At 59.6% G+C, this 27,501-nt stretch overlaps 1 protein-coding gene and 1 long non-coding RNA gene across 2 annotated transcripts in view; both read left to right on the plus strand.

Moving 5' to 3' along the window:
• Positions 1-4,529: 4,529 nt before the first annotated feature.
• LOC142825579 (immunoglobulin superfamily member 1-like) overlaps positions 4,530-27,501 on the plus strand; it is a 32,883-nt gene continuing 9,911 nt past the window's right edge. The window contains 8 exon segments of the mRNA XM_075917464.1: positions 4,530-5,206; positions 5,352-5,387; positions 5,859-6,155; positions 6,157-6,419; positions 8,680-9,066; positions 16,424-16,705; positions 26,911-27,244; positions 27,390-27,425. Of these exon segments, the coding sequence (XP_075773579.1) occupies positions 5,176-5,206; positions 5,352-5,387; positions 5,859-6,155; positions 6,157-6,419; positions 8,680-9,066; positions 16,424-16,705; positions 26,911-27,244; positions 27,390-27,425 (1,666 nt within the window). The 5' untranslated portion in view covers positions 4,530-5,175.
• Positions 17,763-22,562, plus strand: LOC142825596 (uncharacterized). Its single transcript, XR_012899978.1, has 3 exons — positions 17,763-18,510; positions 19,443-19,573; positions 19,672-22,562. It is a non-coding gene; the product is annotated as an uncharacterized LOC142825596 (long non-coding RNA).

Raw genomic sequence — 27,501 nt, forward strand, 5'->3', positions numbered from 1 at the left:
GTTTTATACCAGAGCCAGGAAAGATCAGGTTTGGGGTACTTTTGCAGCCCCCACTTCTGCATTCATTGCGCCAGAGTGGGGATTAGCCTCAACAGACTGAGTTCAAGTTCAAGAAATACATAATAGAATTTTTTATTAATGTGCCTGCAAAAGGGAAGTCAAAGAAGATTTCACCTTCCAACATTATTGTAACGTAGTGGAGGTGGGCTGTCTCCTCTATAACCCAGTGTGCTATGGGGGTGTCTTGCTGGTTGCTGGGCTTGGGTAGTGGGTGACCTCCACTGGCGGCTATTTGTAGCACGGCCCAACAGGACAGCAGATGAGTCACTAGGCAAGGGGCTCCCAACCTGTCCGACAGGTCGCCTCCCAGGGAGAGAGACAAAGGGAGGAAGGTAGAGCCCAACCCTTGTCTGGGGGGCAGGGCTGGCGGAGAGTCAGTTTCTGTCTGGCATCATGGAGGAAGCAGCCTAAGCAAGGGGCTGGGATTTAGGGGCCCAGTCTCCCCCGTCTCAAGGGGGGCTGAGGCAACCTAGGCCTGGCCCTGGAACCAGATTACATCTGTGCTGTGCTGTATCCTGGAGAAGCAATAAACTCCCTCTAGTCTACTGGCTGGTGGAGTCTGTTCGTGCCTCTATGGGGGTACAGGAGTCAGGGAAACCCCAACGCGCCGTCACAATTATTCATTTTATAGAATAATTCCCATACCTAGAACATTTGAATCAGAAACTCCTACAGGTTCCATTACTCTTTTCAGTAACTCATTGGAATGATTTCGTGGTTTGGAACAGTAAACATTTTCTTTGTACTCAACTGATAGTTAAAGCGGCGACTTGATTTTAATTTTGTTAGCAACTATTTCTTACGACCTCTGCTCATAATGGTCATGACTTTTTCCCCAATGAAACCCACAAATAATCATTTAAACCTTTCACCCAGCATATTTTGGTGTAAAAAGTAACGCATTCTGCTACTTTACGTTGCAGAAATGTTTATGCAAAATTGGGTATCTGGGTAATCGCGACGTGTGACTTTATTTTGCACAAACAAACCTGCAAACAAGCAAACTCTTCAAAATCTAAAGGAGCTAGTTTCATGAGCTTTCACAGGTAAAACCCACTTCCGCAGATGAGCCTCTGCAGGAAGTGGCTTTTGCCCACAAACACTCACGAAGCTAGGGATATTTTTGTTAGTCTCTAAGGATGTGTCTACACGGCATGCTTAGCTCGAAATAACTTGCTAGCCCGAAATTCCCATTAACCCTCATGGAATGAGGGCGGATGTCGGAATAAGCCGCCCATTATTTCAAAATCGATTTCGAATTCTGCTTCAATAGAGGCGGAAAAGCTATTCTGGGATTCTTCCAGTAGACATACCCCAAGGCATAGGTTCCCAAACTGGGGGCGTGTCCCCCTGGGGGGCGTGAAGAAATTCCAGGGGGGGCGCGAGGTGACCCAGCTCCCCCAAGAAAGAGCCCGCGCTGGTGTTACCTCATGCAAAGTTCATCTTTAACTGTTTGCGTTGCACGGTGGCTTCCCCAGATCTGTCTCCCTCCCTCCTCCCGAGGCCACAGACGCCCCAGAGCCACTTGGGAAAGGTGCTAATTTCCCCCGGACAGTGGGGGCGACGGAGCTCATCTCCTTGAATAATCATTGATGTCTTGAATGGGGGCAGAACTGCAAACAGCTCCTAGCTCAAAGACAGGAAGCCTAGCTCCTTTCAGCCTGGCTTGTAGCCACTGATGAATGGATCCTTCTTGAGCTTATTGGCTACGTCTAGACGGGCATGATTTTCGGCAAATGCTTTGAACGGAAATTTTTCCGTTCAAAGCATTTGCGGAAAAGAGCGTCTAGACTGGCACGGGCGCTTTTCCGCAGAAGCACTGAACGTGCGCAGTAGATTCCTGCGCTGAACTTCAATCATTGGGTGGTTTGCTGTCGAAGTAAAAACGTCCTGGCTGGCAGGGTGGTTCAACACTGGAATAAATTGCCAAGGGCGGTTGTGGAATCTCCGTCCCTGGAGATATTGAAGAGCAGGTTGGACAGACGCCTGCCAGGGATGCTCTAGCTCAGGGGTCTCCAACCTTTTTAAGCACAAGATCACTTTTGGAATTTAAGTGCCACGCAGGATCTACCTCACACCCAAATGCATTTGCCCCACCTCCTTCTCCAAAGCCCCACCCCCGCTCACGCCATCTTTCCTCCCTCCCCCATTCTTCTTCACACAGCGTGTAGTCAACCTGTGGAACTCCTTGCCAGAGGAGGCTGTGAAGGCTAGGACTGTAACAGAGTTTAAAGAGAAGCTAGATAATTTCATGAAGGTTAAATCCATAAAAGGCTATTAGCCAGGGGATAAAATGGTGTCCTTGGCCTCTGTTTGTCAGAGGTGGGAGAGGGATGGCAGGAAACAAATAGCTTGATCATTGTCTTCGGCCCACCCCCTCTGGGGTACCTGGTGCTGGCCACTGTCGGCAGACAGGATACTGGGTTAGATGGACCTTTGGTCTGACCCTGTACGGCTGCTCTTGTGAGTCTGTGAGTGTGTCTGTCTGCAAAGTCAGGGGCTGGTTGTGCCAGGACAATGGGAAGGGCTCAGAATGGGACTGAGGCTTCTCATAAGATCACAGAGAAAGGCAGCTGAAAGGGGCTGGCTGTGGGCGCCCAACCCCTGTCCCAGCCCCGAACATCCCCACCGCTGCATACTCCCTTTGGGAGGGAGGGGGGCTACACCTCCCCCCCAGTTCATACAGGGACATCGCTGGCTGGTCTCCTTTGTCAGGGCGTGAGGGGAAAGTGCCCAGTTTTCTGCATTCCTCATTCTGGCTGGGGATGCAGGGGCGGAGACAAACCTAGACCTGCCCCAATTGGGGGGACTGGAGCTGCAGCACCCATGGAGAAGTGTTTCTCACGTGGCCCCAAGAGGCTGTGGGGAGAGAGGGGCTGGGGTTGCCCTCTCCCCCCGGGGCAGCCTGCACCTCCCGATGTCTGGCCATTTCCACTGTCTGCCCCACACAACACAAATTACTCCGGTGCCCGAGCAAGGCTGGCGATTTGGGGTGCATCCTCCGCACGAACCCGTCACCTCTCCACTGCAGCCCCTGTGGGCACAGCTGGGGGAGGGGGAATGTCTTTCCAGTTGTGGCAGGTCGAGGCAGGCAGCTTGGCCCAGCCAGGCGGGCGAAGGCCGGGGGCTCCCGGGGCCTCAGGCCAGGGGCCGCGTTTCCCTGATAAAACACGTTGTAGGTAGGAGGGATGTAAAATCACCTTTAATCGGGGAGCGGGTTCAGTGCCGGGCCTGACCGGTTAACCGACTAGAGAGGAGGCGGGTGGGTGGGAGGCGCCCCAGCCCGGCTGGAGTGAGGGGCTGTGAGCAAGGACCCGGCCGGCAGCAGGACCCCCCAGAATGGATGGGAGGGGAGGGAGCAGAGAAGGGACAATTGACCCATCTCTTTTAAAAGTGGGGACCCCGGCAGAAGAGCTCACAGACGGGGCTGTCCCTTTGAAACGGGACGTCTGCTCCCCCTGTGGATTGCACCTCCGTGAACAACCAGGACGCAGAGTGATTTCACTGCTGGCTCCACTGGGTCCCCCAATGCCAGCGTTTGGGGGAACTGGCTCGGGGGGAGTTTGAGGGAGGGAGCTGGAGGGTGTCAGGGTGAGGCACACGGTCTGGGATGGGGAATACGGGTGTGAGGGAAGACAGGCTGCTCCCCCATAGGTCTGAGGGGCTGAAGGTGTGAGGGGACATGGCTGGAGAAGAAGTGGGAGGGGCTGGGACATGAGGGGACAAGGGGTGGGGCAGAAGGGGGAGGGGCTGGGATGTGAGGGGACATGAGATTGGGGGGGGTTAGGGGACACAAGGGAGGAGGTGCTGGGGGACCAGAATCCGACCAGGGCTGGGGGTGAGGCCGTGCTGCCGACGGCCCCGTATCGCTCGGGACACCCCGTCTGTTCACGGCCAATGGCCTGTCCCACTCACATCAGCCCTGCCGGGCGCCGGGCACAACGGGCCGTTCGCTTTGCCACCGGCTCCCGCCGAGGACACGTTGGTCCGTGCGCAGGACACCCCGGCTCGGGAGCTGTGTGCGGCGCCTGCCAGCGGCAGCAAGGCCGACCTGGGCCCGCCCACAGACGGGGCTCGGTTCCCAGCTGGTACCTGAACCCGGCCACACGCCCACGGGCAGCGTCTCCCTCAGCCGGGGGCAGGGTCTCTGCGGGGGCTGGGCAGGTCCCTGGGTCTCTCCTGGCTGGTGACCCATTGGGGGCCTGGGATGGAATTTCTCTGCCTCTGATTTTCCTTTGGACCTGGTCTGCTCAATTCACACCCTGAGAAAAGACCCTTAGAACCGGGCATCAGAGGGGGAGCCGTGTTAGTCTGAATCTGCAAAAGCGGCGAGGAGTCCTGTGGCACCTTAGAGACTAACTGAAGTGTAGGAGCATAAGCTTTCGTGGGCAAAGACCCACTTCGTCAGATGCATCAGGCGTTACACTGTGAAGCCGCCATCTCCGCTTAGCTATGGCGCAAGGGGTCGCAGACCCAGGCGTTCCCAGTGTGCCTGCTCCTCGCACGGTGCCAGGGCTCCTGTCGCACGTGGGCAGCTTTTCAGGCTGGCAGGGACGGCAGCAGAGTGAAATCCTCCAGAACCAGGAAACGCCACAGTGACCGATTTCCAAACACCCTTAACTCTGCCCCTCATTCACATGCCAACCTTTACTTGCATGATCACCTATCAATTTTGCCTACATGGGTCACCGGCCACTTGAACCCAGACAGTAAAACAAGCTGCGGGGAGGGAGGGACATCTGAATGGAGATCGTGATTCGTGGAAGACGGAAGAACACGGCCTGAGGTCTCCTGGCTCCCAGCCTGGGGCACCTTCCTCATGCTGTCAGGGTGTCGTAGCCCCTCCCCCACAGAAACACACACAAGCTGGGGCTGCAGGAGGCCTGGCCAGGCTGACGGTCCCAAGGTTTCCAGGGTTGTGCAGAGACTTGTGCTCACTGCGACTGCCCTAGATTGTCTGTGCAGATTATGGACGAGGTGCGAAGGACAAAGGAAGAGACGAGACATCGTCACCTTCCTGTCGCTGCAGCCACCAGCTGAGCTCCGTATTCGGGGCTGGGTGCAGCTGGGCACCGGTTGTAGGTGGCAGTGCAGAGGGACCCTTCACCGCCCCCCATGGCTTCTGCTCTCACCGTCCTCTTCCTCGGTGAGTATCGGGGACAGCCAGAGCGTGGGCCCATGTGCTGGGTGGATCTGAGACCAGGGCGTGTGCCCATGGGGGGAAGGGGAGCTGAGATCTGTGGGATCCACTTGCTCTGGGATCTGGCCCCTAACGACCCGTCTCTTTCCAGGCTGCTGGCTGGCCGGGCAGAGCAGGGCGCGGAGACGTGAGTATCTGGGGGGCACGGGGCACCTAGGAGAATTTCCCCAGGCAAGACGAGGGACCTGGGCTCCCTCCCACAGCCAGAGGCTGAGACCCTGCCTGACTCATTACAGGGATGGGCACCACGGCGGGAGGATTCACCTGCACCCAAGCCTCTGCCCCCAGGAAACACCGAGTCAGGAACGCACCACTTGCTGAAAGGCCTCAAACATGGGGCAGAAACCCGCAGGGTAGATCCCAATTCGCCCCTGGCTTCTGCGGGGGCAGGGCTGGGGTGGCCCTGGTGAGCTGGAGGAGTCAGGGGCTGGAATCTCCTTTCTCCTCCTGGGTCTTACCCTGGCTGTGGCCGTGGGGCTGGGCCTGCACCCAGGGCCGGGCGAGGGGGAACCCGCTGGGCTGCAGACGGGCAGAAGGGGATGCAGGCAGCCGCGGTTTGTGTCGCCCCCACTTAATGCCGGTTTGTTTGTGCATCCAGAGGAGCCCCTCCCCAAAGCCTCCATCTCCGCCAGCCCCGGGGGGGTGATCCCCGTGGGGACACACGTCACCATCCGGTGCTGGACTGAGCAGCTGGGCGTGAGGTTCCTGCTCTACAAGGACGGGGATGGGACCTATCTGAAATACACAGACCCTGCCGGCTCAGAGGCTGAATTCCCCATCGCCAGCGCCAGGCGGGAAGACGGTGGAAACTACACCTGTCGCTATAGCACCAGGACGGAAGCAGCTGCCTACTCAGTGTCCAGCGACCCCGTGCAGATCATTGTACTAGGTGAGGGGTTTGTGTCACCCCAATTTAATGCCGGTTTGTTTGTGTATCCGGAGGGCCCCCCCCAAACCCTCCATCTCCGCCAGCCCCGGGGGGGTGATTCCCATGGGGGGACACGTCACCATCCGGTGCTGGGCTGAGCACCAGGCCGGGACGTTGCCCTCACCAAGGATGGGGATGGGCCCTGTACAAATCACAAAGACCCTGCTGGCTCCACGGCTGAATTCCCCACCCCCAGCGCCCGGCAGGACGACGGGGGCAGCTACCGAACAGGCGGCTTCTCGGCGCCCAGCGCCCTGTGCAGAGCATGGGAGCAGGGAAGGCTCCTCCCTGAACCCAGGGACCAGCCAGGGGGGAGCCCAGAGCTGAATTCACCCCCCACCGAGCTGGACACCGAAACTGAAACAAACGCCGGGTCCTGGGGCGAGCGGCCCAGTCGCTGGCACCGTGTCAGCCCCTCCCCCAGAGCCGGTTCCTCAATTTCCCCCCCCCCACACACTCGTTTCAATCCCGCAGAGGGAACCGACCTGGCTGGGGCTTTGCAGCTGGATCCCACCATGATGGCGCTGCAAGGAGAAGGTGAGCGGGAGAAATGGAGCAATTCACCCCCGGGCACAGGGCTCCCGCTCAGACGCCCTCGGGGCCATTCGGGCCTTTGGAGGGGGCCGGTCCCTGCACAGAACCGACGGGCTCAGCTCTTCTGTCTGGGGGGATGGACAGACCCTGGGGACGCCCGGCCGTGGGGCAGTGGGGATGTGGGGCCCCGGGAGCGCAGGGCGGTGGCCGGACGGGAGCACGTCTGGGGAGGGACGGACACACGGACTCAGACCGTGTCTGCGTGAGACCTGGGCCCCAAATGCCGAATCCCGTGTGGTTCCCGACCCCCCTGGGGAGCTCAGAGCCAGTCTGGGCTGGGGGAATTAGCGCCCGGGTGGGACCCAGCCCGGGGGGCAGCCAAGCTCCCCTGAGCTCTGTGGGGACGGGGGGCTCCTCCCCCGCAGTAGGGACACCGCGCCCAGACCGGCCCGCAGGGACTCAGGGGGGAGTGGCCCCCGGCTGGGCAGGGACCGTCCGTGTGTCCTGTGTCCGTACAGCACCGAGCACGCGGGGCAGCTGGCCCAGGACAGGGCTCCTGGCGATTGACACGAGTCGTTAGGGATTGTGGTTCCGGTTTCCATGGCGCCAGGCAGGGTCTGTCTGGCCGAGGGTCTGGCTGGGCCGATCCTCCCGTCCTGAGATCCTGGGGGGAGGAGCCGGAACGAATCCCCGGGTCCCCGTCCTCTCCCCAGGGAAGCGGCTCAGCCCGGGGAGGAGCCGCCAGTGTCAGATGGGGGGGTCTCTGGGGGAGTAGCCACAGACACGAGGGCTCCAGCTTTCTCACCCCCACCCCCCCATTTCCCCAAAGATGCTGGTTCTACTTCTGCAGAGGGAACCGACCCGACTCTGCTGGAAACTGCAGCAGCCCCAAACCAGCCAGCTACCGGGTTTGGGGGCAGGAAATGCCCTGGCAACTCTAGCAACAGATTCATGCTGCACGATGAGCAGCTCCCTGGGGGAGCCATGAACAGCTGCTGGGTGGGACGGGGGCAGATCCCACCCCCGTCCAGCAAACGCCCCGTCAGCTGAGACCTGCCAGGACTCGTTTCATATGCCAGGGTGGGGGGGATGTTACTGGAGAGGTGCTGGTCAGGTTCCAACCGAGGTTCCCCCAGCACAGCCCCTGCCTGGGTGCCCCCCAGACCAGGGTGCTGAGCTGCAAACAGGCCCCAGAGAGACATCCGCATGGGGCACAGCTCAGGGCGTATCCCCCTGGGAGGAGGCGTGGGGGATGGGGAGCCGGAGATAACGGTCTCGTTTATCCCGTCTGTCTGACTGACTCTGCAGAGAGCCTGGGGGAAGGGCTCAGAAGCCGGGATCCCCTCCACAGAGGGTTGCCCTGTAAAGGTCCTGCTGCCTCTGGCGAGGCCTGGGCACCACGGGGTGAGGGGGAAGCAGGTGACGTCCCAGCCTCCTGCATGTCCTGGCTGTGTCTGGCAGCAGCCACAACGCCCTGGGGATGGGCTCCCAGCAAAGTAGACAGGCCGGGCAAAGGTGCTTGTGGGGAATACAGTAGGGTCACTGGAAGGCTTAGGGAACAGGTCACCCACCCAGGAACTCCAGGACAACAGGAGTCTGGCCCTGGGAGACCCCCAGAGAGGGGCCAGGCCAGACCTGACCGACAGGACTTGGTGGCTCCGTTTCCAGGGCTCCGCCAGCTGCCGATCTCCCCGTCCCAGCACCGAGTGACTCTCCCCTTCCCCCGCAGCAGCCCCTCCGGAGCGTCCCAATTTCACCCACAGCAACATCGCCCGCCTGGGACTGGGCGCCGGGGTCCTGCTCACTCTGGGGCTGATCCTGGCAGAGGCCTATTGCAGCCGCCCGAGGGGAACAGCCTAGGTGAGGTGACCCCCCCGTCTGTGCCCCGTGCTCCCCTCAGGGGCTGGGCCCAGGGCGACAGGGGCCCCTATAATCCGTTGTCTCTCTGTGCCCCCAGGAGCCTGGATCCGGCGTGCGGGGAAGAGACTCTCCCGGGGACGAGCTGCTGCCCCTCGGGGGGCTGAGTCCAGTGTCCCGCTCAGCTTTGCCGTCCGCGAGCCGAGTGAGTTTCGCCTTGTGCGCCGATATCGAGGTCGTTCAGAAGCGTTCTCCAAAGCCCAAGTGTCTATTAATGACAATACTGACTCAGAAAGGGAGACAAATACTCTTCTTTGCTCTGTGCCAGAGCGCGCAGGCCCTTGGCTGCATTACTTCCAGGGATCAGCTCAACGACGAGAGGTCGTATTTGTCCCCCGAGAACCCTGCGTTTGCACAGGAGGGTTCGGAAGGGAACGTGTGTAAAGCGCGGCCCATGTGGACGGGGAGTTCTAACGAATGTTTGGGGGTATGTCTACACGACAAAGTTCATTCGAAATAACAGTTATTTCCAATTCACTTTAATAGCCTCTATACATGCAAACCGCTATTTCAAATGTAATTCAAAATAGCGGCGCGCTCAATTCGAATTTGGTAAACTTCATTCTATGAGGAGTAACGCCAAATTCGAAATAGCTAATTTGAAATAAGTGCTGTGTAGACACTTAATCCGAATTAGGGGGCCTCCAGCCCTTCCCAGTTCCCCCTCGTGGCCACTCTGGGCCAAACCAGGAAAACGCCTCTCCTCTCCCCCAGCCCCGGAGCCCTTACAGGGGTAGAGTCTGGCCAGACGGCGTGTGCCAGAGCCAGCCCTGCCAGCAGTCTCTGCCCCGACGCAGTTGCCACAGGATGAGCCAGGCAGCCAGCCATCCCCCGCCCAGTCCCCCAGCACCTAGGGCCCAGCCAGGGGCCACCACCAGCTGTCCCGGCACCGGAGTCAGCAGGGTCGTCCGGGTAGGCCATACCAGGTAAGTGCCAGCACTGTCCCCTACCTGGGGGGGAGGAGGGGACGGAAACCAGAGACCACGCATCTGGGCCATGCCTCCCACGGATCACGCAGCCACCTGTGCATGTGTGGGCACGTGCCGTGCCACCCTTGGGCAGGTGGCTCCAGCTGCGTGACACCGAGGGGCCGTGGCCCGAGAGCCACACATGTGTGTGAAAAGACCTGACCTGCTCCTGACCTCAGGGCGGGACACAGCAGGATGCCCTCCCTTCACATGCCCCCTGTACACAGGGACAGGAGACATCTCCCCCCCGCCCCGGCCGCACTATACACAGCACAGGGGCACGGGTGTGGTCTCGGGGCAGCTCCCACTCCCGGGCAGAGCCGGACATGCTGACCATGGCCTCTGTGTAAGCACGTCGGCTCTGACGGGGCAGGGCACGGTCACCCTCACCTCGCGGGGGGGGGGGGGGGGGAGCTGGACATCACCCACTGTGTCCCCAGGGAGAACTGACCAGTCTCTTCCTTTTCTACAGCCGCACCAGCTGCTCGTGCAGGGAGCACCACCTCGCCCGGGACATGCTCCAGCACCTGTGGCCTCAGCAGGACCACCCCACGGCAGGGGTACAGAGAGCAGCACCTGGGGGCCCAGCGAGCCCAGACCCGGATCATTGGGGCAGCAGGCACAGAACGACCGGGAGTTCCAGCGGGAGCTGCTTGCCCAGGGTCGTGCCATCTGTCACCATCTGTAGGCCCTGGTGCAGAGCGTGCTGCCCTGTGCCGGTCCCGCGCCTAATGCCCCCCCCCCCCGAAGCTACTGTTCCTCCTCCCACAGCTGCCCCCCTTCCACCTCTTCCTCCTCAACCTCCACACCTTCCTCCTCCAAGTTTTCCCCCTCCCCTCTCCCACCCTTTCTCCTCCCCTCTCCTGCCACCCTTCCCAATCTCCCCAGAGTTTCATCCCCCCCAGTTTTGTTAAATAAACAGAGTTTGTATTTTTGAGACCAAAGTGCATTTTATTTGAATCAGGAAAGGGGGGCTATGAAAGGGTTAGTGGAAGGATGAGAGGGAGGAATGGGGCACAAGCCCCCAGTGGGGCAGACCGGGGAGACTGTTAGCGCTGCTCAGGGTAGACGTTTTCCCGCAGCAACAGAGGCCAGAGGCAAAGCTGGTGTTTGAATGATCTAGGAGGCCGAGTGAGGCTCCTCTCAGTTCCCAGAGACTAAAGCGGCCAGACACGCCAGACAAGATCTCCGGATGGCTGTCTTATCACACACCAATTCTGGCGAACCCACCTCCCCTGCCCCTCCAGCCGCGCTCGCTGCCCCAGCATTCCTGGTACAGGCTGCTGGCTGGGGCCTCACTTCCCTCCCCAGCTGGGAACGGGTGGGATAGCGGGGGCCCCTGTTGTCCCCCCGCTGTGGGTTCAGTGGCACAAGGCGAGGGAGATGTCCCGGCAGCCGCATGAGAACCTGGATTAATAAATCCCGGGAGGGGGGAGAGGCGGAGGAGGGGGGGAAGGAGTTGTGAGAGAGAAAGAGGGTTTAACTGAAACCCACTGGCTGCTGGATAGAATTTAAGGGCTGTGTTGAGGAACCCCAGGGATACTGGAGAAGTGGGGGACCAGAAGTCCATGACCTGAACTTGGGGTGTTAGAAGTGAGTCCTCAGTGCGCAAAACACGGAGGGGAAGGGCTTCTAGCGCTTTTGGGGGGTGCCTAGGGCTTTTGAGGGTTTTCTGTTCTGAACCTCCCATCCCCCAGGCTCCCTTTGGGGAGTGGGTGGGGGGCTGCACCCCCCACTCATACAGGGACATCGCCGGCTGTTCTCCTTTGCCAGGGTGCGAGGGGAAAGTGCCAAGTTTCCTGCATTCCTCACTCTGGCTGGGAGCCACAGGGGGCAAATGAACCTGGACCTGCCCCACGTGAGGAGACATGGTCCCCTCCCCCGGCTGTGCCCACTGGAGCTGCAGCGGCCACAGAGGGGCGCCTCTCACCTGGCCCCAAGCGGCTGTGGAGAGAGAGGGGCTGGGGTTGCCCTCTCCCCCCAGGCCAGCCTGCACCCCCCGATGTCTGGCCATTTCCACTGTCTGCCCCACACAACACAAATTACTCCGGTGCCCGAGCCAGGCTGATGAAGTGCGCGAGTCGGCCGGTAGCTTTCCTGCCCCTTGCAGCCGGCGCCCTCGGTTCCCCTGGGTTTGTTGTTCCAACCCTTTCACACACTCTCCTGTGCCCGGAACTTGCACAGAGACAGACGGTCGCTTCCTTCCCCTTTTCCTCGGCCAGACCTTGCTTAGGCCCGTCTCTGCCCGCAGCGGGAAATGTCTCTGGGGGCGGCAGGGTGAGAGGCGTCGGCACGTTGAGACGTGCGCCCGGCTGGGTGGGGCTCCAGGCTGTTCGATTTGGGGGGGCATCCCCCAGAGGAGCTTCTCGCCTCCCACTGGCAGGCAGCTTGGCCCAGCCAGGCGGGCAAACGCCAGGGGCTACCGGTGCCTCAGGGGCCACATTTCCCTGATAAAACACGTTGTTGGTAGGAGGGATGTAAAATCCCCTTGAATCGGGGAGCGGGTTCAGTGCCGGGCCTGACCGGTTAACCGACTAGAGAGGAGGCGGGTGGGTGGGAGGCGCCCCAGCCCGGCTGGAGTGAGGGGCTGTGAGCAAGGACCCGGCCGGCAGCAGGACCCCCCAGAACGGATGGGAGGGGAGGGAGCAGAGAAGGGACAATTGACCCATCTCTTTTAAAAGTGGGGACCCCGGCAGAAGAGCTCACAGACGGGGCTGTCCCTTTAAAACAGGACGTCTGGGCCCCCTGTGGATTGCACCTCCGTGAACAACCAGGGCGCAGAGCGGTTTCACTGCTGGCTCTGAAGGGCCCCCCATGGCTGGCTGGGGGGGATTTGAGGGAGGGAGGTTGAGGGTGTCAGGGTGGGGCTGGGGGCAGAAGGGCTGGGATGGGGAATATAGGTGTGAAGGGAGACAGGATGCTCCTTCGAAGGTTGGACGCACTGAGGATATGAGGGGACGTGGGATGGGGCAGAAGGGGGAGGGGCTGGGATGCGAGGGGACGTGGGATGGGGCAGAAGGAGGGGCTGGGGAACCAGAATCCGACAAAGGCTGGGTGTGAGGGGACATGCGATGGGGGCACAAGGAAGGAGGGGCCGGGGGGCTAGAATCTGACCAGGGCTGGGGGTGAGGAGACATGGGATGGGGGACACATGGGAGGAGGGGCCGGGGGGCTAGAATCCGACCAGGGCTGGGGGTGAGGAGACATGGGATGGGGGACACATGGGAGGAGGGGCCGGGGGGCTAGAATCCGACCAGGGCTGGGGGTGAGGCCGTGCTGACAACGGCCCCGTATCGCTCGGGACACCCCGTCTGTTCACGGCCAATGGCCTGTCCCACTCACATCAGCCCTGCCGGGCGCCAGGCACAACGGGCCGTTTGCTTTGCCACCGGCTCCCGCCGAGGACACGTTGGTCCGTGCGCAGGACACCCCGGCTCGGGAGCTGCGTGCGGCGCCTGCCAATGGCAGCAAGGCCGACCTGGGCCTGCCCGCAGACGGGGCTCGGTTCCCAGCTGGTACCTGAGCCCGGCCACACGCCCACGGGCAGCGTCTCCCTCAGCCGGGGGCAGGGTCTCCGCGGGGGCTGGGCAGGTCCCTGGGTCTCTCCCAGCTGGTGACCCGTTGGGGGCCTGGGATGGAATTTCTCTGCCTCTGATTTTCCTTTGGACCTGGTCTGTTCAGTTCACACCCTGAGAAAAGATCCTTAGAACCAGGCGTTACAGTGTGAAGCTGCCATCCCCGTTCAGATACGGCGCAAGGGGCCGCAGACCCAGGCGTTCCCCATCGTGCAAACTCCTCGCACGGTGTCAGGCCTTGTGTTGCACGTGGGCAACTTTGCAGACTGGGAAGGAAGGCTGTAGAGTGAAATCCTCCAGCACCAGGAAATACCACTGTACTGTTTCCCAAACACCCTTAACTCTGCTCCTCATTCACATGCATTAAGTACCCTCCTTTAACTGCATGATCATGTGTTAATATTATCTAAGTACACACCAAACAGGTTTATGTGAGAAAACAAGAGAGGACCAAGAGGTGGATGGGTCCTTTATTGCAGATATTCATCCTGCCTCTGACCCCCAAAGCCCTGGATCAAGTGAGCAACCAATTAACCACAGGTACAACTTTTAACCTTAGTTACTATGTAAATACATGTATCAATTACATCACCCTTCAAATCCTAATTTACTAATGTGAACATCCAATTAAAGCTGCCATCCCTGCTCAGCTATGGCACAAGGGGATGAAGACTCACATGTTCCCCATTGTGCTTGCTCCTCACACGGTGCTAGAGCTCATGTTGCACGTGGACAGCTTTTCAGGCTGGGAGGGACGGCAGCAGAGTGAAATCCTCCAGAACCAGGAAATGCCACAGTGACTGATTCCCAAACACCCTTAACTCTGCCCCTTGTTCAATGCACGATCACCCATTAATTTGCACGATCACCCATTAATTTTGCCTAGAAGGGTCACTGGACACTTGAACCCAGATGCTAAGAAAAGCTGCGGGGAGGGAGGGACGTCTGCATGGAGCCCGTGATTCGTGGAAGATGGAAGCACATGGCCTGAGGTCTCCTGGCTCCCAGCCTGGGGCACCTTCCTCATGCTGTCAGGGTGTGTTGGAGGGTGTCGTGGCCTCCTCCCCTACAGAAACAGACAGAAGCTGGAGCTGCAGGAGGCCTGGCCAAGCTGAGAGCACCAAGGTTTCCTGGGTTATGCAGAGACTTCTGCTTACTGCGACCACCCGAGATGTCACCTGCAGATTATGGTCGAGGCACGAAGGACACAGGAAGAGACGAGATGTCGTCATCTTCCTGTCACTGCAGCCACCAGCTGAGCTCCGTATTTGGGGCTGGGTGCAGCTGGGCACCGGGTGTGGGTGGCAGTGCAGAGAGGCCCCTCACCGCCCCGCCATGGCGTCTGCTCTCACTGTCCTCTTCCTCAGTGAGTATCGGGGACAGCCAGAGCATGGGCCCATGTGCCGGGTGGATCTGAGACCAGGGCGTGTGCCCATGGGGGAAAGGGGAGCTGAGATCTGTGGGATCCACTTGCTCCGGGATCTGGCCCCTAACGACCCGTCTCTTTCCAGGCTGCTGGCTGGCCGGGCAGAGCAGGGCGCAGGGACGTGAGTATCTTTGGGGCACGGGGCACCTAGGAGAGTTTCCCCAGGCAAGACGAGGGACCTGGGCTCCCTCCCACAGCCAGAGGCTGAGACCCTCCCTGGCTCAGTACAGGGATGGGCACCGCAGGGGGGGATTCACCTGCACCCAAGCACCTGCCCCCAGGAAACACCGAGTCAGCCCCCCAGCGCCCTAGCGCTTGTTCAACAGGCCCAAAAGAGGGGCAGGAACCCGCAGGGTAGATCCCAATTTGCCCCTGGCTCCCGCGGGGGCAGGGCTGGAGTGACCCTGGGGAGCTGCAGGAGTCAGGAGCTGGAAATCTCCTTTCTCCTCCTTGGTCTCAGCCCGGCTGTGGCCGCGGGGTCGGGTCTGCACCCAAGGCTGGCCGAGGGGGAACCTGCTGGGCTGCAGACAGGCAGAGGGGGAAGCAGGCGGCTGAGATGTGTGTCGCCCCCACTTAACGGGACGACGGGGGCAGCTACCGAACAGGCGGGCTGGGCTGGGGGAATTAGCGCCCGGGTGGGACCCAGCCCGTGGGGCAGCCAAGCTCCCCTGAGCTCTGTGGGGACGGGGGGGTTCCTCCCCCGCAGTAGGGACACCGCGCCCAGACCGGCCCGCAGGGACTCAGGGGGGAGTGGCCCCCAGTGGGCAGGGACCGTCCGTGTGTCCTGTGTCCGTACAGCACCGAGCACGTGGGGCAGCTGGCCCAGGACAGGGCTCCTGGCGATTGACACGAGTCGTTAGGGATTGTGGTTCCGGTTTCCATGGCGCCAGGCAGGGTCTGTGTCTGGCCGAGGGTCTGGCTGGGCCGATCCTCCCCGTCCTGAGATCCCGGGGGGAGGAGCCGGAACGAATCCCCGGGTCCCGTCCTCTCCCCAGGGAAGCGGCTCAGCCGGGGGAGGAGCTGCCAGCGTCAGATGGGGGGGTCTCTGGGCGAGTAGCCACAGACACGAGGGCTCCAGCTTCCTCCCCCTCCCCCTGTCCAATCTCCATTCCCCCACAGAGGCTGGTTCCACTCCTGCAAGGGGAACTGGCCCGATTCTGTTGGAGTCAGAGAGCCCCCCGCATGGGGCACAGCTCAGAGTGTATCCCCCTGAGATAAGGGGGCGGGAGATGGAGATCCAGGGAGAAGGGTCCCGTGTATCCCGTCTGTCTCCCTCACTCTGCAGAGAGCCTGGGGGAAGGGCTCAGAAGCAGGGATCCCCTCCGCAAGGGGCTGCACAGCAGGGCGTTGATCCTGTGACCTTCCAACCCAGAGAGACATGGAGTTAACACTTGAACCTGCCATTAACAGTGACACGTTCACTCTGGAACCTAGTGATCGATGGCCAGTGGAAAGATTCTCTCACCCCCCCATTGAGGTCCTTTTGCCTCTGGTTTGGCCTGGGCACCGCGGGGTGGGGGGGAAGCAGGTGACGTCCCAGAGTCCTGCACGGCCTGGCTGTGCCTGGCAACAGCTGTGACGCCCTGGGGATGGCCCCCAGCAGAGTAGACAGGCCGGGCAGAGGTGCCTGTGGGGAGCACAGAGGGGTTGCTGGGGGGCTCCGGAGACAGGTCACCCATCAGGCACCCCAGAACAGCAGGACACTGCCTGCCCTGAGAAGTCCAGCCCTGGGAAGACCCCAGAGCCATGATACCTGAGAAACAGCCGTGGTTTGTGTCACCCCCAGTTAATGCCGGTTTGTTTGTGCATCCAGAGGGGCCCCGCCCCAAACCCTCCATCTCCGCCAGCCCCAGGGGGGTGATCCCCGTGGGGACACACGTCACCATCCGGTGCTGGACTGAGCAGCGGGGCGTGAGGTTCCTGCTCTACAAGGACGGGGCTGAGAACTATCTGAACTACAGAGACTCTGCCGGCTCTGACGCTGAATTCAGGATCTTCATCAACAGCCGGCAACATGGTGGAAACTACACCTGTCGCTATGGCAACAAGGCAGGAGCACCTCCCTACTCAGCACCCAGCGACCCCGTGCAGATCATGGTACAAGGTGAGGGGTTTGTGTCGTCCCCACTTAATGCCGGTTTGTTTGTGCATCCGGAGGGCCCCCCCCAAACCCTCCATCTCCGCCAGCCCCGGGGGGGTGATTCAGGGGCGGAGCACGGGGGGGACACGTCACCATCCAGTGCTGGGCTGAGCACCAGGCCGGGACGTTGCCCTCACCAAGGATGGGGATGGGCCCTGTTCAAATCACAAAGACCCTGCTGGCTCCGCGGCTGAATCCCCCACCCCCAGCGCCCGGCAGGACGACGGGGGCAGCTACCGAACAGGCGGCTTCTCAGCGCCCAGCGCCCCAGTGCAGAGCATGGGAGCAGGGAAGGCTCCTCCCTGCACCCAGGGACCAGCCGGGGGGGGCCAGAGCTGAATTCACCCCCCACCCAGCTGGACACTGAAGCCGAAACAAACGCCGGGTCCTGGGGCGAGCGGCCCAGTCGCTGGCACCGTGTCAGCCCCTCCCCCGGGGCCAGGGACTCAGTCCCGTCCGCCCCCCAACGCTACGTTCAATCCCACAGAGGGAACCGACCAGGCTGGGCCCCAGCAGCCGGATCCCCCCACGACAGCGCCGCAGGGAGCAGGTGAGCGGGAGAAATGGAGCAATTCACCCCCGGGCACAGGGCTCCCGCTCAGACGCCCTCGGGGCCATTCGGGCCTTTGGAGGGGGCCGGTCCCTGCACAGAACCGACGGGCTCAGCTCTTCTGTCTGGGGGGACGGACAGACCCTGGGGACGCCCGGCCGTGGGGCAGTGGGGATGTGGGGCCCGGGGAGCGCAGGGCGGTGGCTGGACGGGAGCACGTCTGGGGAGGGACGGACAGACGGACTCAGACCGTGTCTGCGTGAGACCTGGGCCCCAAATGCCGAATCCCGTGTGGTTCCCGACCCCCCTGGGGAGCTCAGAGCCAGTCTGGGCTGGGGGAATTAGCGCCCGGGTGGGACCCAGCCCGTGGGGCAGCCAAGCTCCCCTGAGCTCTGTGGGGACGGGGGGCTCCTCCCCCGCAGTAGGGACACCGCGCCCAGACCGGCCCGCAGGGACTCGGGGGAGTGGCCCCCGGCTGGGCAGGGACCGTCCGTGTGTCCTGTGTCCGTACAGCACCGAGCACGCGGGGCAGCTGGCCCAGGACAGGGCTCCTGGCGATTGACACGAGTCGTTAGGGATTGTGGTTCCGGTTTCCATGGCGCCAGGCAGGGTCTGTGTCTGGCCGAGGGTCTGGCTGGGCCGATCCTCCCCGTCCTGAGATCCCGGGGGAGGAGCCGGAACGAATCCCTGGGTTCCCTCCTCTCCCCAGGGAAGCGGCTCAGCCCGGGGAGGAGCCGCCAGTGTCAGATGGGGGGGGGAGTCTCTGGGGGAGTAACCACAGACACGAGAGCTCCAGCTTTCTCACCCCACCCCCCCATTCCCCCACAGACGCTGGTTCTATTTCTGCAGAGGGAACCGACCCGACTCCACTGGAAACTCTCTCAGCCCCTTCCCCCTCCGCGACAGACGCTGGTTCTACTCCTTCGAGGGGAACCAATCAGGGTCTGCTGGGAGCTACCTCAACCCCTTCCCCCTCCACGACAGACGCTGGTTCTATTCCCACCAGGGGAACCCACCCGACTCCGCTGGATACTCTCTCAACCCCTTCCCCCTCCGCGACACACGCTGGTTCTACTCCTTCGAGGGGAACCAATCAGAGTCTGCTGGGAACTACCTCAACACCTTCCCCTTCCCCAGAAGATGCGGGTTCTATTCCCACCAGGGGAACCCACCCGACTCCACTGGAGACTACAGCAGCCCAGACCCAGCCAGGTACCGGGTTTGGGGGCAGGAAATCCCCTGGAGCCCCTAGAAACAGATTCATGCTGCACATTGATCTGCTCCCTGGGGGAGCCATGAACAGCTGCTGGGTGGGACGGGGGCAGATCCCCCCAGCGAACGCCCCGTCGGCTGAGACCTGCCAGGACTCATTTCATATGCCAGGGTGGGGGGGATGTTACTGGAGAGGTGCTGGTCAGGTTCCAACAGAGGTTCCCCCAGCACAACCCCTGCCTGGGTGCCCCCCACGCTAGGGTGCTGAGCTGGAAACGGGCCCCAGAGGGACGTCCACATGGGGCACAGCTCAGGGCATATCCCCCTGGGAGGAGGTGTGGGGGATGGGGAGCTGGAGATAACGGTCCCGTGTATCCCGTCTGTCTGACTGACTCTGCAGAGAGCCTGGGGGGAAGGGCTCAGAAGCCGGGGTCCCCTCTGCAGGGGGCTGCCCAGTGACCTTCCAAGCCAGAGAGACTTGTACCCGCCCATTCACAGTGATAGGTTTACTCTGGAACATAGTGATGGCCAGTGGAAAGCCCCCTCCTCCGCCCTCCCATGCCTGTAAAGGTCCTGCTGCCTCTGGCTGGGCCTGGGTACCATGGGGTGAGGAGGAAGCGGGTGACGTCACAGCCTCCTGCCTGTCCTGGCTGTGTCTGGCAGCAGCCATGACGCCCTGGGGATGGGCTCCCAGCAAAGTAGACAGGCCGGGCAAAGGTGCTTGTGGGGAATACAGTAGGGTCATTGGAAGGCTCAAGGAACAGGTCACCCACCCAGGAACTCCAGGACCCCAGGGCCATGACAGCTGGGAGACCCCCAGAGAGGGGCCAGGCCAGACCTGACCGACAGGACTAGGTGGCTCCGTTCCCAGGACTGGGCCAGCTGCTGATCTCCCCGTTCCAGCACCGAGTGACTCTCCCCTTCCCCTGCAGCAGCCCCTCCGGAGCGTCCCAATTTCACCCATGGCAACATCGCCCGCCTGGGGCTGGGCGCCGGGGTCCTGCTGGCCCTGGGGCTGATCCTGGCTGAGGCCTATTGCAGCCGCCCGAGGGGAACAGCCTAGGTGAGGTGACCCCCCCCCGTCTGTGCCCCATGCTCCCCTCAGGGGCTGGCCCAGGGCGACAGGGGCCCCTCTAACCCGCCGTCTCTCTGCGCTCCCAGGAGCCTGGATCCGGTGTGCGAGGAAGAGACTCTCCCAGGGACGAGCTGCTGCCCCTCGCGGGGCTGAGTCCAGTGTCCCGCTCAGCTTTGCCATCCGCGAGCCGAGTGAGTTTCGCCTTGTGCGCCGATATTGAGGTCGCGGGCGCCTGTTCGGACGTGCGCTGCCTGGGGCGCAATTTATTAGCCAATACCTGATGTACAGGGACATGATTTCAAAACGCTGTGGACGAAGGACCCTGGAACGGGGACACTCACACGGAGCCTGGCTTGGAACGTTCATTGAATGGGACGTCCAATCGGAAGAGCATTAATGTGCCCAATTTTCAGTAGCCAACGTCCTCTGTTTGTAGCCCCTGCTACACCCTCCCCCGGCTGGGCGACCTTTTAGTTAAGTCCAGCTCTCCTTTCCAGGGACTGTTCATTGGCCTTTCTGAGCGAGGGTCGGATACACTCTCCGTCGCACCCCTAGACTAGCGCTTAGTGAATATTTCTCCCCCGTCACATCGGCTCTCGGGGCTCCATTTCATTGTGGAGCAGAGGTGACGTCAACCCAGGATCATGGAATCCCAGGGGTGGAAGAGACCTCAGGAGTCATCGAGTCCAGCCCCCTACCCACAACGGGATCAGCAGGAGAAATCTAGACAGTTCTTTTTATTTCGGACCGATTAAAAGCCAACTTTGGAAATGCAGGTACCTGGAACGCTCGTCCTGCCCACAGGACACAGATCAGAGGATATTCTGATGAATCTAGCGCAGATTTCCCTCGATCGGCTGGTTTGATCCACTCAAAAGCGTTCTCCAAAGCCCAAGTGTCTATTAATAACAATACTGACTCAGAAAGGGAGACAAATACTCTTCTTTGCTCTGTGCCAGAGCGCGCAGGCCCTTGGCTGCATTATTTCCAGGGATCAGCTCAACGACAAGAGTTCGTATTTGTCCCCCGAGAACCCTGCGTTTGCACGGGAGGGTTCTGAAGGGAACGTGTGTAAAGCGCGGCCCATGTGGACGGGGAGTTCTAACGAATGTTTGGGGATATGTCTACACGACAAAGTTCATTCGAAATAACAGTTATTTCCAATTCACTTTAATAGCCTCTATACATGCAAACCGCTATTTCAAATGTAATTCAAAATAGCGGCGTGCTCAATTCGAATTTGGTAAACTTCATTCTATGAGGAGTAACGCCAAATTCGAAATAGCTAATTTGAAATAAGTGCTGTGTAGACACTTAATCTCGAGCGAGGGCAAGCAGAGCACTCTGAGACACAAATGCTTTGCTGTTCCTCAGCGAGGTAGACCAGCAAGCAGAGAAACCTGAGAACTGTCTGTCCGGGATGGGGGGTCGGATCCCTTTAAGCACAGAACTCGGCTAGCCTGAGGCAGCAGCCCCACACACTAAGTCTGACCCTGATGTCCTGCCGGCACTGCTTCCGGCCAGCCTTAACTGCAATTCAGGGTCCACTCAATGCGGACGAGCTATTTCGAATTAGAAAAATACTATTTCAATTTAGTTTTTGTGGATAGCTGCGTTATTTTGAATTAGCTTATCTTGAATTAACTAATTCGAAATAAGTTAATTCGAAATAGCGCTATAGTGTAGACATACCCTTGTAGTTTTAAATTAAGAAAGAAAGAAAGAAGCAAGAAGCAAGAAGCAAGCAGACAGGAAAACAAAGGGCACTTAAGGCCCATTCTGAAACTCCTTGAAGGTAACGAGAATCTTTCCATTAACTTCATGGGACTTTGACTCTGGTTCCTAAAGCTATTTGAAATCAGTAGTTTAGAAGGAAATGATTGAACTAAAGAGAGTGACGCAGGATGGTCTTGGTTCTATGTTATGTCTCATAACAAAGGGCAAGAACGTTCGTGGTCCTCTTTTCTTTACAATGGATACCGAGTGACGTCTCTATGCATTTCGCAGGTGGCCCTGAGCTGCAGACAGCTGCTGTCCGATCGCTAGTTCCTCGATGCAAAGCCTGGGGCTGAACAAGGCTGTGTTGGGTTGGGAAGGCCGGTAGCACAATTATTTCAAACCATCCTCACCTGTGGAGATGCTTGAACTGAATAAATCAAATCAGAAAACCCTCCATTGATGTTTGTCCCATAGTTATTCCCGGGCTCTGGCGTCTCCATTCTTCCCCGGGAAGGTCTCCCTGAGTCACAAAGATAGTGACAGAAGCCAGAGGCAAAGTGGGTGTTTGAATGATCTAGGAGGCCGAGCGAGGCTCCTCTCAGTTCCCAGACACTAAAGCAGCCAGACAAGATCTCCAGGTGTCTGTCTTATCACAAACCAATTCTACAAGGCAAATACACAGAGAGGTGTTGGAATTACAATTCATCCACAAGTTCAATTCTCACGCTGATGGCCTCAACCGCGATTAGGGACGGCTGGGACATTATCAACCTAACATGAAATGAAGGTGCAAACAGCTCTTTGTCTGTGTAGAGTCTTGCGTTAGTATCCCTCCTATCTATTGCTGCCCTTTGATCCTTATCTGCTTCTTTTTAACTGTCCAATCTTCAGGTGCTTATAGAGTGTCAGTTCTGCCCACTTGTTTTACCCTTTGATATTTTCAACCCTCTGCTCTTTGCTTCCCGGCCCCCTCCTTTTTTTCCCTTCCCCCCTCTCCCTTCTCTCCTGTTTATTTTGGGTCTGCACAACCTAAACTCAAAACTCCGGTCATCAGAAGAAGGGGGCTGTGCCCACGAAAGCTCAGGATACCATCTGTATCTTTCATTAGTCTGTAAAGTGCTACCAGACCATTAGCGGCGCATAGTTCAGTCCCTGGTCTTTAAGAATCGCTACGCTATTGTGCAGCGGTGGTAGGCTCAACGGGGGGCACCTAGAATTTTGGGGGATCCCAGTGGGGCTGGCAGTGATGGGGGAGATCACAGTCCCGGCACGAACTTTACAATGAAGGTTAGAACCCGTATAACCGTAAAGAACTGCAAAGCATCTGCACTGCCACCCCCAACGCTGCCCTCGTCTGAACCCCGACTCGCCTGGCGAACCCAGCTCCCCTGCCCCGCCAGCCGCACTCGCTGCCCCAGCAGTGCCAGCAACACACTTGGATTCTTGGTACGGGCTGCTGGCTGGGGCCTCGCTTCCCTCCCCAGCTGGGAACGGGTGGGATAGCGGGGGCCCCTGTTGTCCCCCCGCTGTGAGTTCAGTGGCGCAAGGCGAGGGAGATGTCCCGGCAGCTGCATGAGAACCTGGATTAATAAATCCCGGGAGGGGGGAGAGGCGGAGGAGGGGGGGAAGGAGTTATGAGAGAGAAAGAGGGTTTACCTGAAACCCGCTGGCTGCTGGATAGAATTTAAGGGCTGTGTTGGGGAACCCCAGGGATACGGGAGAAGTGGGGGACCAGAAGTCCATGACCTGAACTTGGGGTGTTAGAAATGAGTCCTCCTCAGTGCGCAAAACACGGAGGGGAAGGGCTTCTAGCGCTTTTGGGGGGTGCCTAGGGCTTTTGAGGGTTTTCTATTCTTCATTTTTTCCTGAGTCTGTATCGGTGTTTATTTCTGTAACAATTAAAAGTGGTAACAACCTTGGCAAAAAAGTATTAGCTAATTTCTGGGTAAATACCAGGATTTATTTTGGTGGCAGAACTAAAAGTGTTCACTAGATTCCCGCTTTGAACTTCATCCATCAGTGTGGTTTGCTGTAGAAGTAAAACAGAGCTCAACACCGGGTCTGGGTTTACAAAAGAGAAATTGGAGCGGGTCCGGAGAAGAGCGTCAAACATGATGAAAGGTCTGGAAAACAGGAGCTTTGGAGGTGACTGAAAGACTCAAGCTTGTTTAGTTTGGAAAGGAGAAGACGGAGAGGGGACATGATCACGGTTTTCAAATAGTTGAAAGGGTGTGACAAGGAGGAGGGAGAAAAATTGTTCTAGACCTTTGATGAGAAGACAAGAAACAAGGGGCTTAAATTGCAGCAAGGGAGGTTGAGGCTGGACATGAGGAAAAATGTCCTGCCTGTCAGGGTGGTTCAACACTGGAATCAATTGCCGAGGGGGGTTGTGGAATCTCCATCCTTGGAGATATTGAAGAGCAGGTTGGACAGACGCCTGCCAGGGATGATCAGATGGTGCTTGGTCCTGCCGTGAGGTAATTCTCGAGATCCCTTCCGGTTCTAGTGCTCTGTGAGTCTATGCACTGTCAGTGTGTCTGTCTGTCTGTCTGGTCAAGAACTCCATCCAACACAGTAAGGGCTGGGACCAGCACATTGGGAAGGCAGCTTCCTCTTATCACACGTTAAGCAAAGTCAGGGGCTGGTTGTGCCAGGATAATGGGAGGGGCCCAGAATGGAACTGAGACTTCTCATAAGACCACAGAGAAAAGAGACAGAATCACCCAGCAGGTGAAAGGGGCTGGCTGGGGGCACCCGACCCCTGTCTGGGACTGTCCCAGCCCTGAGCTTCCCATTGCCCAGGCTCCCTTTTGGGAGAGTGTGGGGGCTGCACCTCCCCCCCACTCATACAGGGACATCGCCGGCTGTTCTCCTTTGTCAGGGCACGAGGGGAAAGTGCCCAGTTTGCTGCATTCCTCACTCTGGCTGGGAGCCGCAGGGGGGCAGATGAACCTGGACCTGCCCCACGTGAGGAGACGTCCCCCTCCCCCGGCTGTGCCCACTGGAGCTGCAGCGGCCACAGAGGGGCGCTTCTCACCTGCCCCGAGCGCCTGTGGGGAGAGAGGGGCTGTGGTTGCCCTCTCCCCCCAGGCCAGCCTGCACCCCCCCATGTCTGGCCATTTCCACTGTCTGCCCCACACAACACAAATTACTCCGGTGCCCGAGCCAGGCTGGTGAAGTGCGCGAGTCGGCCGGTAGCTTTCCTGCCCCTTGCAGCCCGCGCCCTCGGCTCCCCCAGGTTTGTTGTTCCAACCCTTTCACACACTCTCCTGTGTCCGGAACTTGCACGGAGACAGACGGTCGCTTCCTTCCCCTTTTCCTCGGCCAGACCTTGCTTAGGCCCGTCTCTGCCCGCAGCGGGAAATGTCTCTGGGGGCGGCACGGTGAGAAATATTGGCACGTTGAGACGTGCGCCTGGCTGAGTGAGGCTCCAGGCTGTTTGATTTGGGGGAGCATCCCCCAGAGGAGCTTCTCACCTTCCACTGGCAGGCAGCTTGGCCCAGCCAGGCGGGCAAACGCCAGGGGCTACCGGTGCCTCAGGGGCCACATTTCCCTGATAAAACACGTTGTAGGTAGGAGGGATGTAAAATCCCCTTGAATCGGGGAGCGGGTTCAGTGCCGGGCCTGACCGGTTAACTGGCTAGAGAGGAGGTGGGTGGGCGGGAGGCGCCCGGGCCCGGCTGGAGTGAAGGGCTGTGAGCAAGGACCCGGCCGGCAGCAGGACCCCCCAGAACGGATGGGAGGGGAGGGAGCAGAGAAGGGACAATTGACCCATCTCTTTTAAAAGTGGGGACCCCAGCAGAAGAGCTCACAGGCGGGGCTGTCCCTTTAAAACGGGACGTCTGGGCCCCCTGTGGATTGCACCTCCATGAACAACCAGGGTGCAGAGCGATTTCACTGCTGGCTCTGAAGGGCCCCCCATGGCTGGCTGGGGGGGAATTTGAGGGAGGGAGGTTGAGGGTGTCAGGGTGGGGCTGGGGCAGAGGGGCTGGGATGGGGAATATGCGAGGGGACGTGGGATGGGGCAGAAGGAGGGGCTGGGGCATGAGGGGACACAAGGCGGGAGGGGCTGGGGAACCAGAATCCGACGAGGGCTGGGGGTGAGGGGACATGGGATGGGGGGCACAAGGAAGGAGGGGCCGGGGGGCTAGAATCCGATGAGGGCTGGGGGTGAGGGGACATGGGATGGGGGACACAAGGAAGCAGGGGCCGGGGGGCTAGAATCCGACCAGGGCTGGGGGTGAGGGGACATGGGATGGGGGACACATGGGAGGAGGGGCCGGGGGGCTAGAATCCGACCAGGGCTGGGGGTGAGGCCGTGCTTCCGAGGGCCCCGTATCGCTCGGGACACCCCGTCTGTTCACGGCCAATGGCCTGTCCCACTCACATCAGCCCTGCCAGGCGCCGGGCACAACGGGCCGTTTGCTTTGCCACCGGCTCCCGCCGAGGACACGTTGGTCCGTGCGCAGGACACCCCGGCTCGGGAGCTGTGTGCGGCGCCTGCCAATGGCAGCAAGGCCGACCTGGGCCTGCCCACAGACGGGGCTCGGTTCCCAGCTGGTACCTGAGCCCGGCCACACGCCCACGGGCAGCATCTCCCTCAGCTGGGAGCAAGGTCCCTGGGTCTCTCCTGGCTGGTGACCCGTTGGGGGCCTGGGATGGAATTTCTCTGCCTCTGATTTTCCTTTGGACCTGGTCTGCTCAATTCACACCCTGAGAAAAGACCCTTAGAACCAGGCGTTACACTGTGAAGCTGCCGTCCCCGCTGAGCTATGGGACAAGGGGTCACAGACGCAGGCGTTCCCCATCGTGCCCGCGCCTCGCACGGTGTCAGGGCTCGTGTTGCACGTGGGCAACTTTGCAGACTGGGAAGGAAGGCAGCAGAGTGAAATCCTCCAGCACCAGGAAATACCACTGTACTGTTTCCCAAACACCCTTAACTCTGCCCCTCATTCACATGCATTAAGATACCCTCCTTTAACTGCATGCTCGTGTGTTAATTTTATCTAAGTACACACCAAACAGGTTTGTGTTAGAAAACAAGAGAGGACCAAGAGGTGGATGGGTCCTTTATTGCAGATATTCATCCTGCCTTTGACCCCCAAAGCCCTGGATCAAGTGAACAACCAATTAACCACAGGTACAACTTTTAACCTTAGTTACTATGTAAATACATGTATCAATTACATCACCCTTCAAATCCTAATTTACTAATGTGAACATCCATTTAAAGCCGCCATCCCTGCTCAGCTATGGCACAAGGGGATGCAGACTCACGTGTTCCCCATCGTGCTTGCTCCTCGCACGGTGCTAGAGCTCATGTTGCACATGGGTAGCTTTGCATGCTGGGAGGGAAGGCAGCAGAGTGAAATCCTCCAGAACCAGGAAATGCCACAGTGACTGATTCCCAAACACCCTTAACTCTGCCCCTTGTTCAATGCCAACCTTTATTTGCACGATCACCTATCAATTTTGCCTACAAGGGTCACTGGACACTTGAACCCAGATGCTAAGAAAAGCTGCGGGGAGGGAGGGACGTCTGCATGGAGCCTGTGATTCGTAGAAGACGGAAGAACATCGCCTGAGGTCTCCTGGCTCCCAGCCAGGGGCATCTTCCTCATGCTGTCAGGGCCTCCTCCCCCACAGAAACACACAGAAGCTGGAGCTGCAGGAGGCCTGGCCAGGCTGAGAGCCCCAAGGTTTCCTGGGTTATGCAGAGACTTCTGCTTACTGCGACTGCCCGAGATGTCAACTGCAGATTATGGTCGAGGCACGAAGGACACAGGAAGAGACAAGATATCGTCATCTTCCTGTCACTGCAGCCACCAGCTGAGCTCCGTATTTGGGGCTGGGTGCAGCTGGGCACCGGGCGTGGGTGGCAGTGCAGAGAGGCCTCTCACTGTCCCGCCATGGCGTCTGCTCTCACCGTCCTCTTCCTCGGTGAGTATCGGGGACAACCAGAGTGTGGGCCCATGTGCTGGGTGGATCTGAGACCAGGGCGTGTGCCCATGGGGGGAAGGGGAGCTGAGATCTGTGGGATCCACTTGCTCTGGGATCCGGCCCCTAACGACCCGTCTCTTTCCAGGCTGCTGTCTGGCCGGGCAGAGCAGGGCGCAGGGACGTGAGTATCTGGGGGGCATGGGGCACCTAGGAGAGTTTCCCCAGGCAAGACGAGGGACCTGGGCTCCCTCCCACAG

This window comes from Pelodiscus sinensis, unplaced genomic scaffold (genome assembly GCF_049634645.1).
Source record: "Pelodiscus sinensis isolate JC-2024 unplaced genomic scaffold, ASM4963464v1 ctg86, whole genome shotgun sequence".
Lineage (NCBI taxonomy): Eukaryota > Metazoa > Chordata > Testudines > Trionychidae > Pelodiscus > Pelodiscus sinensis.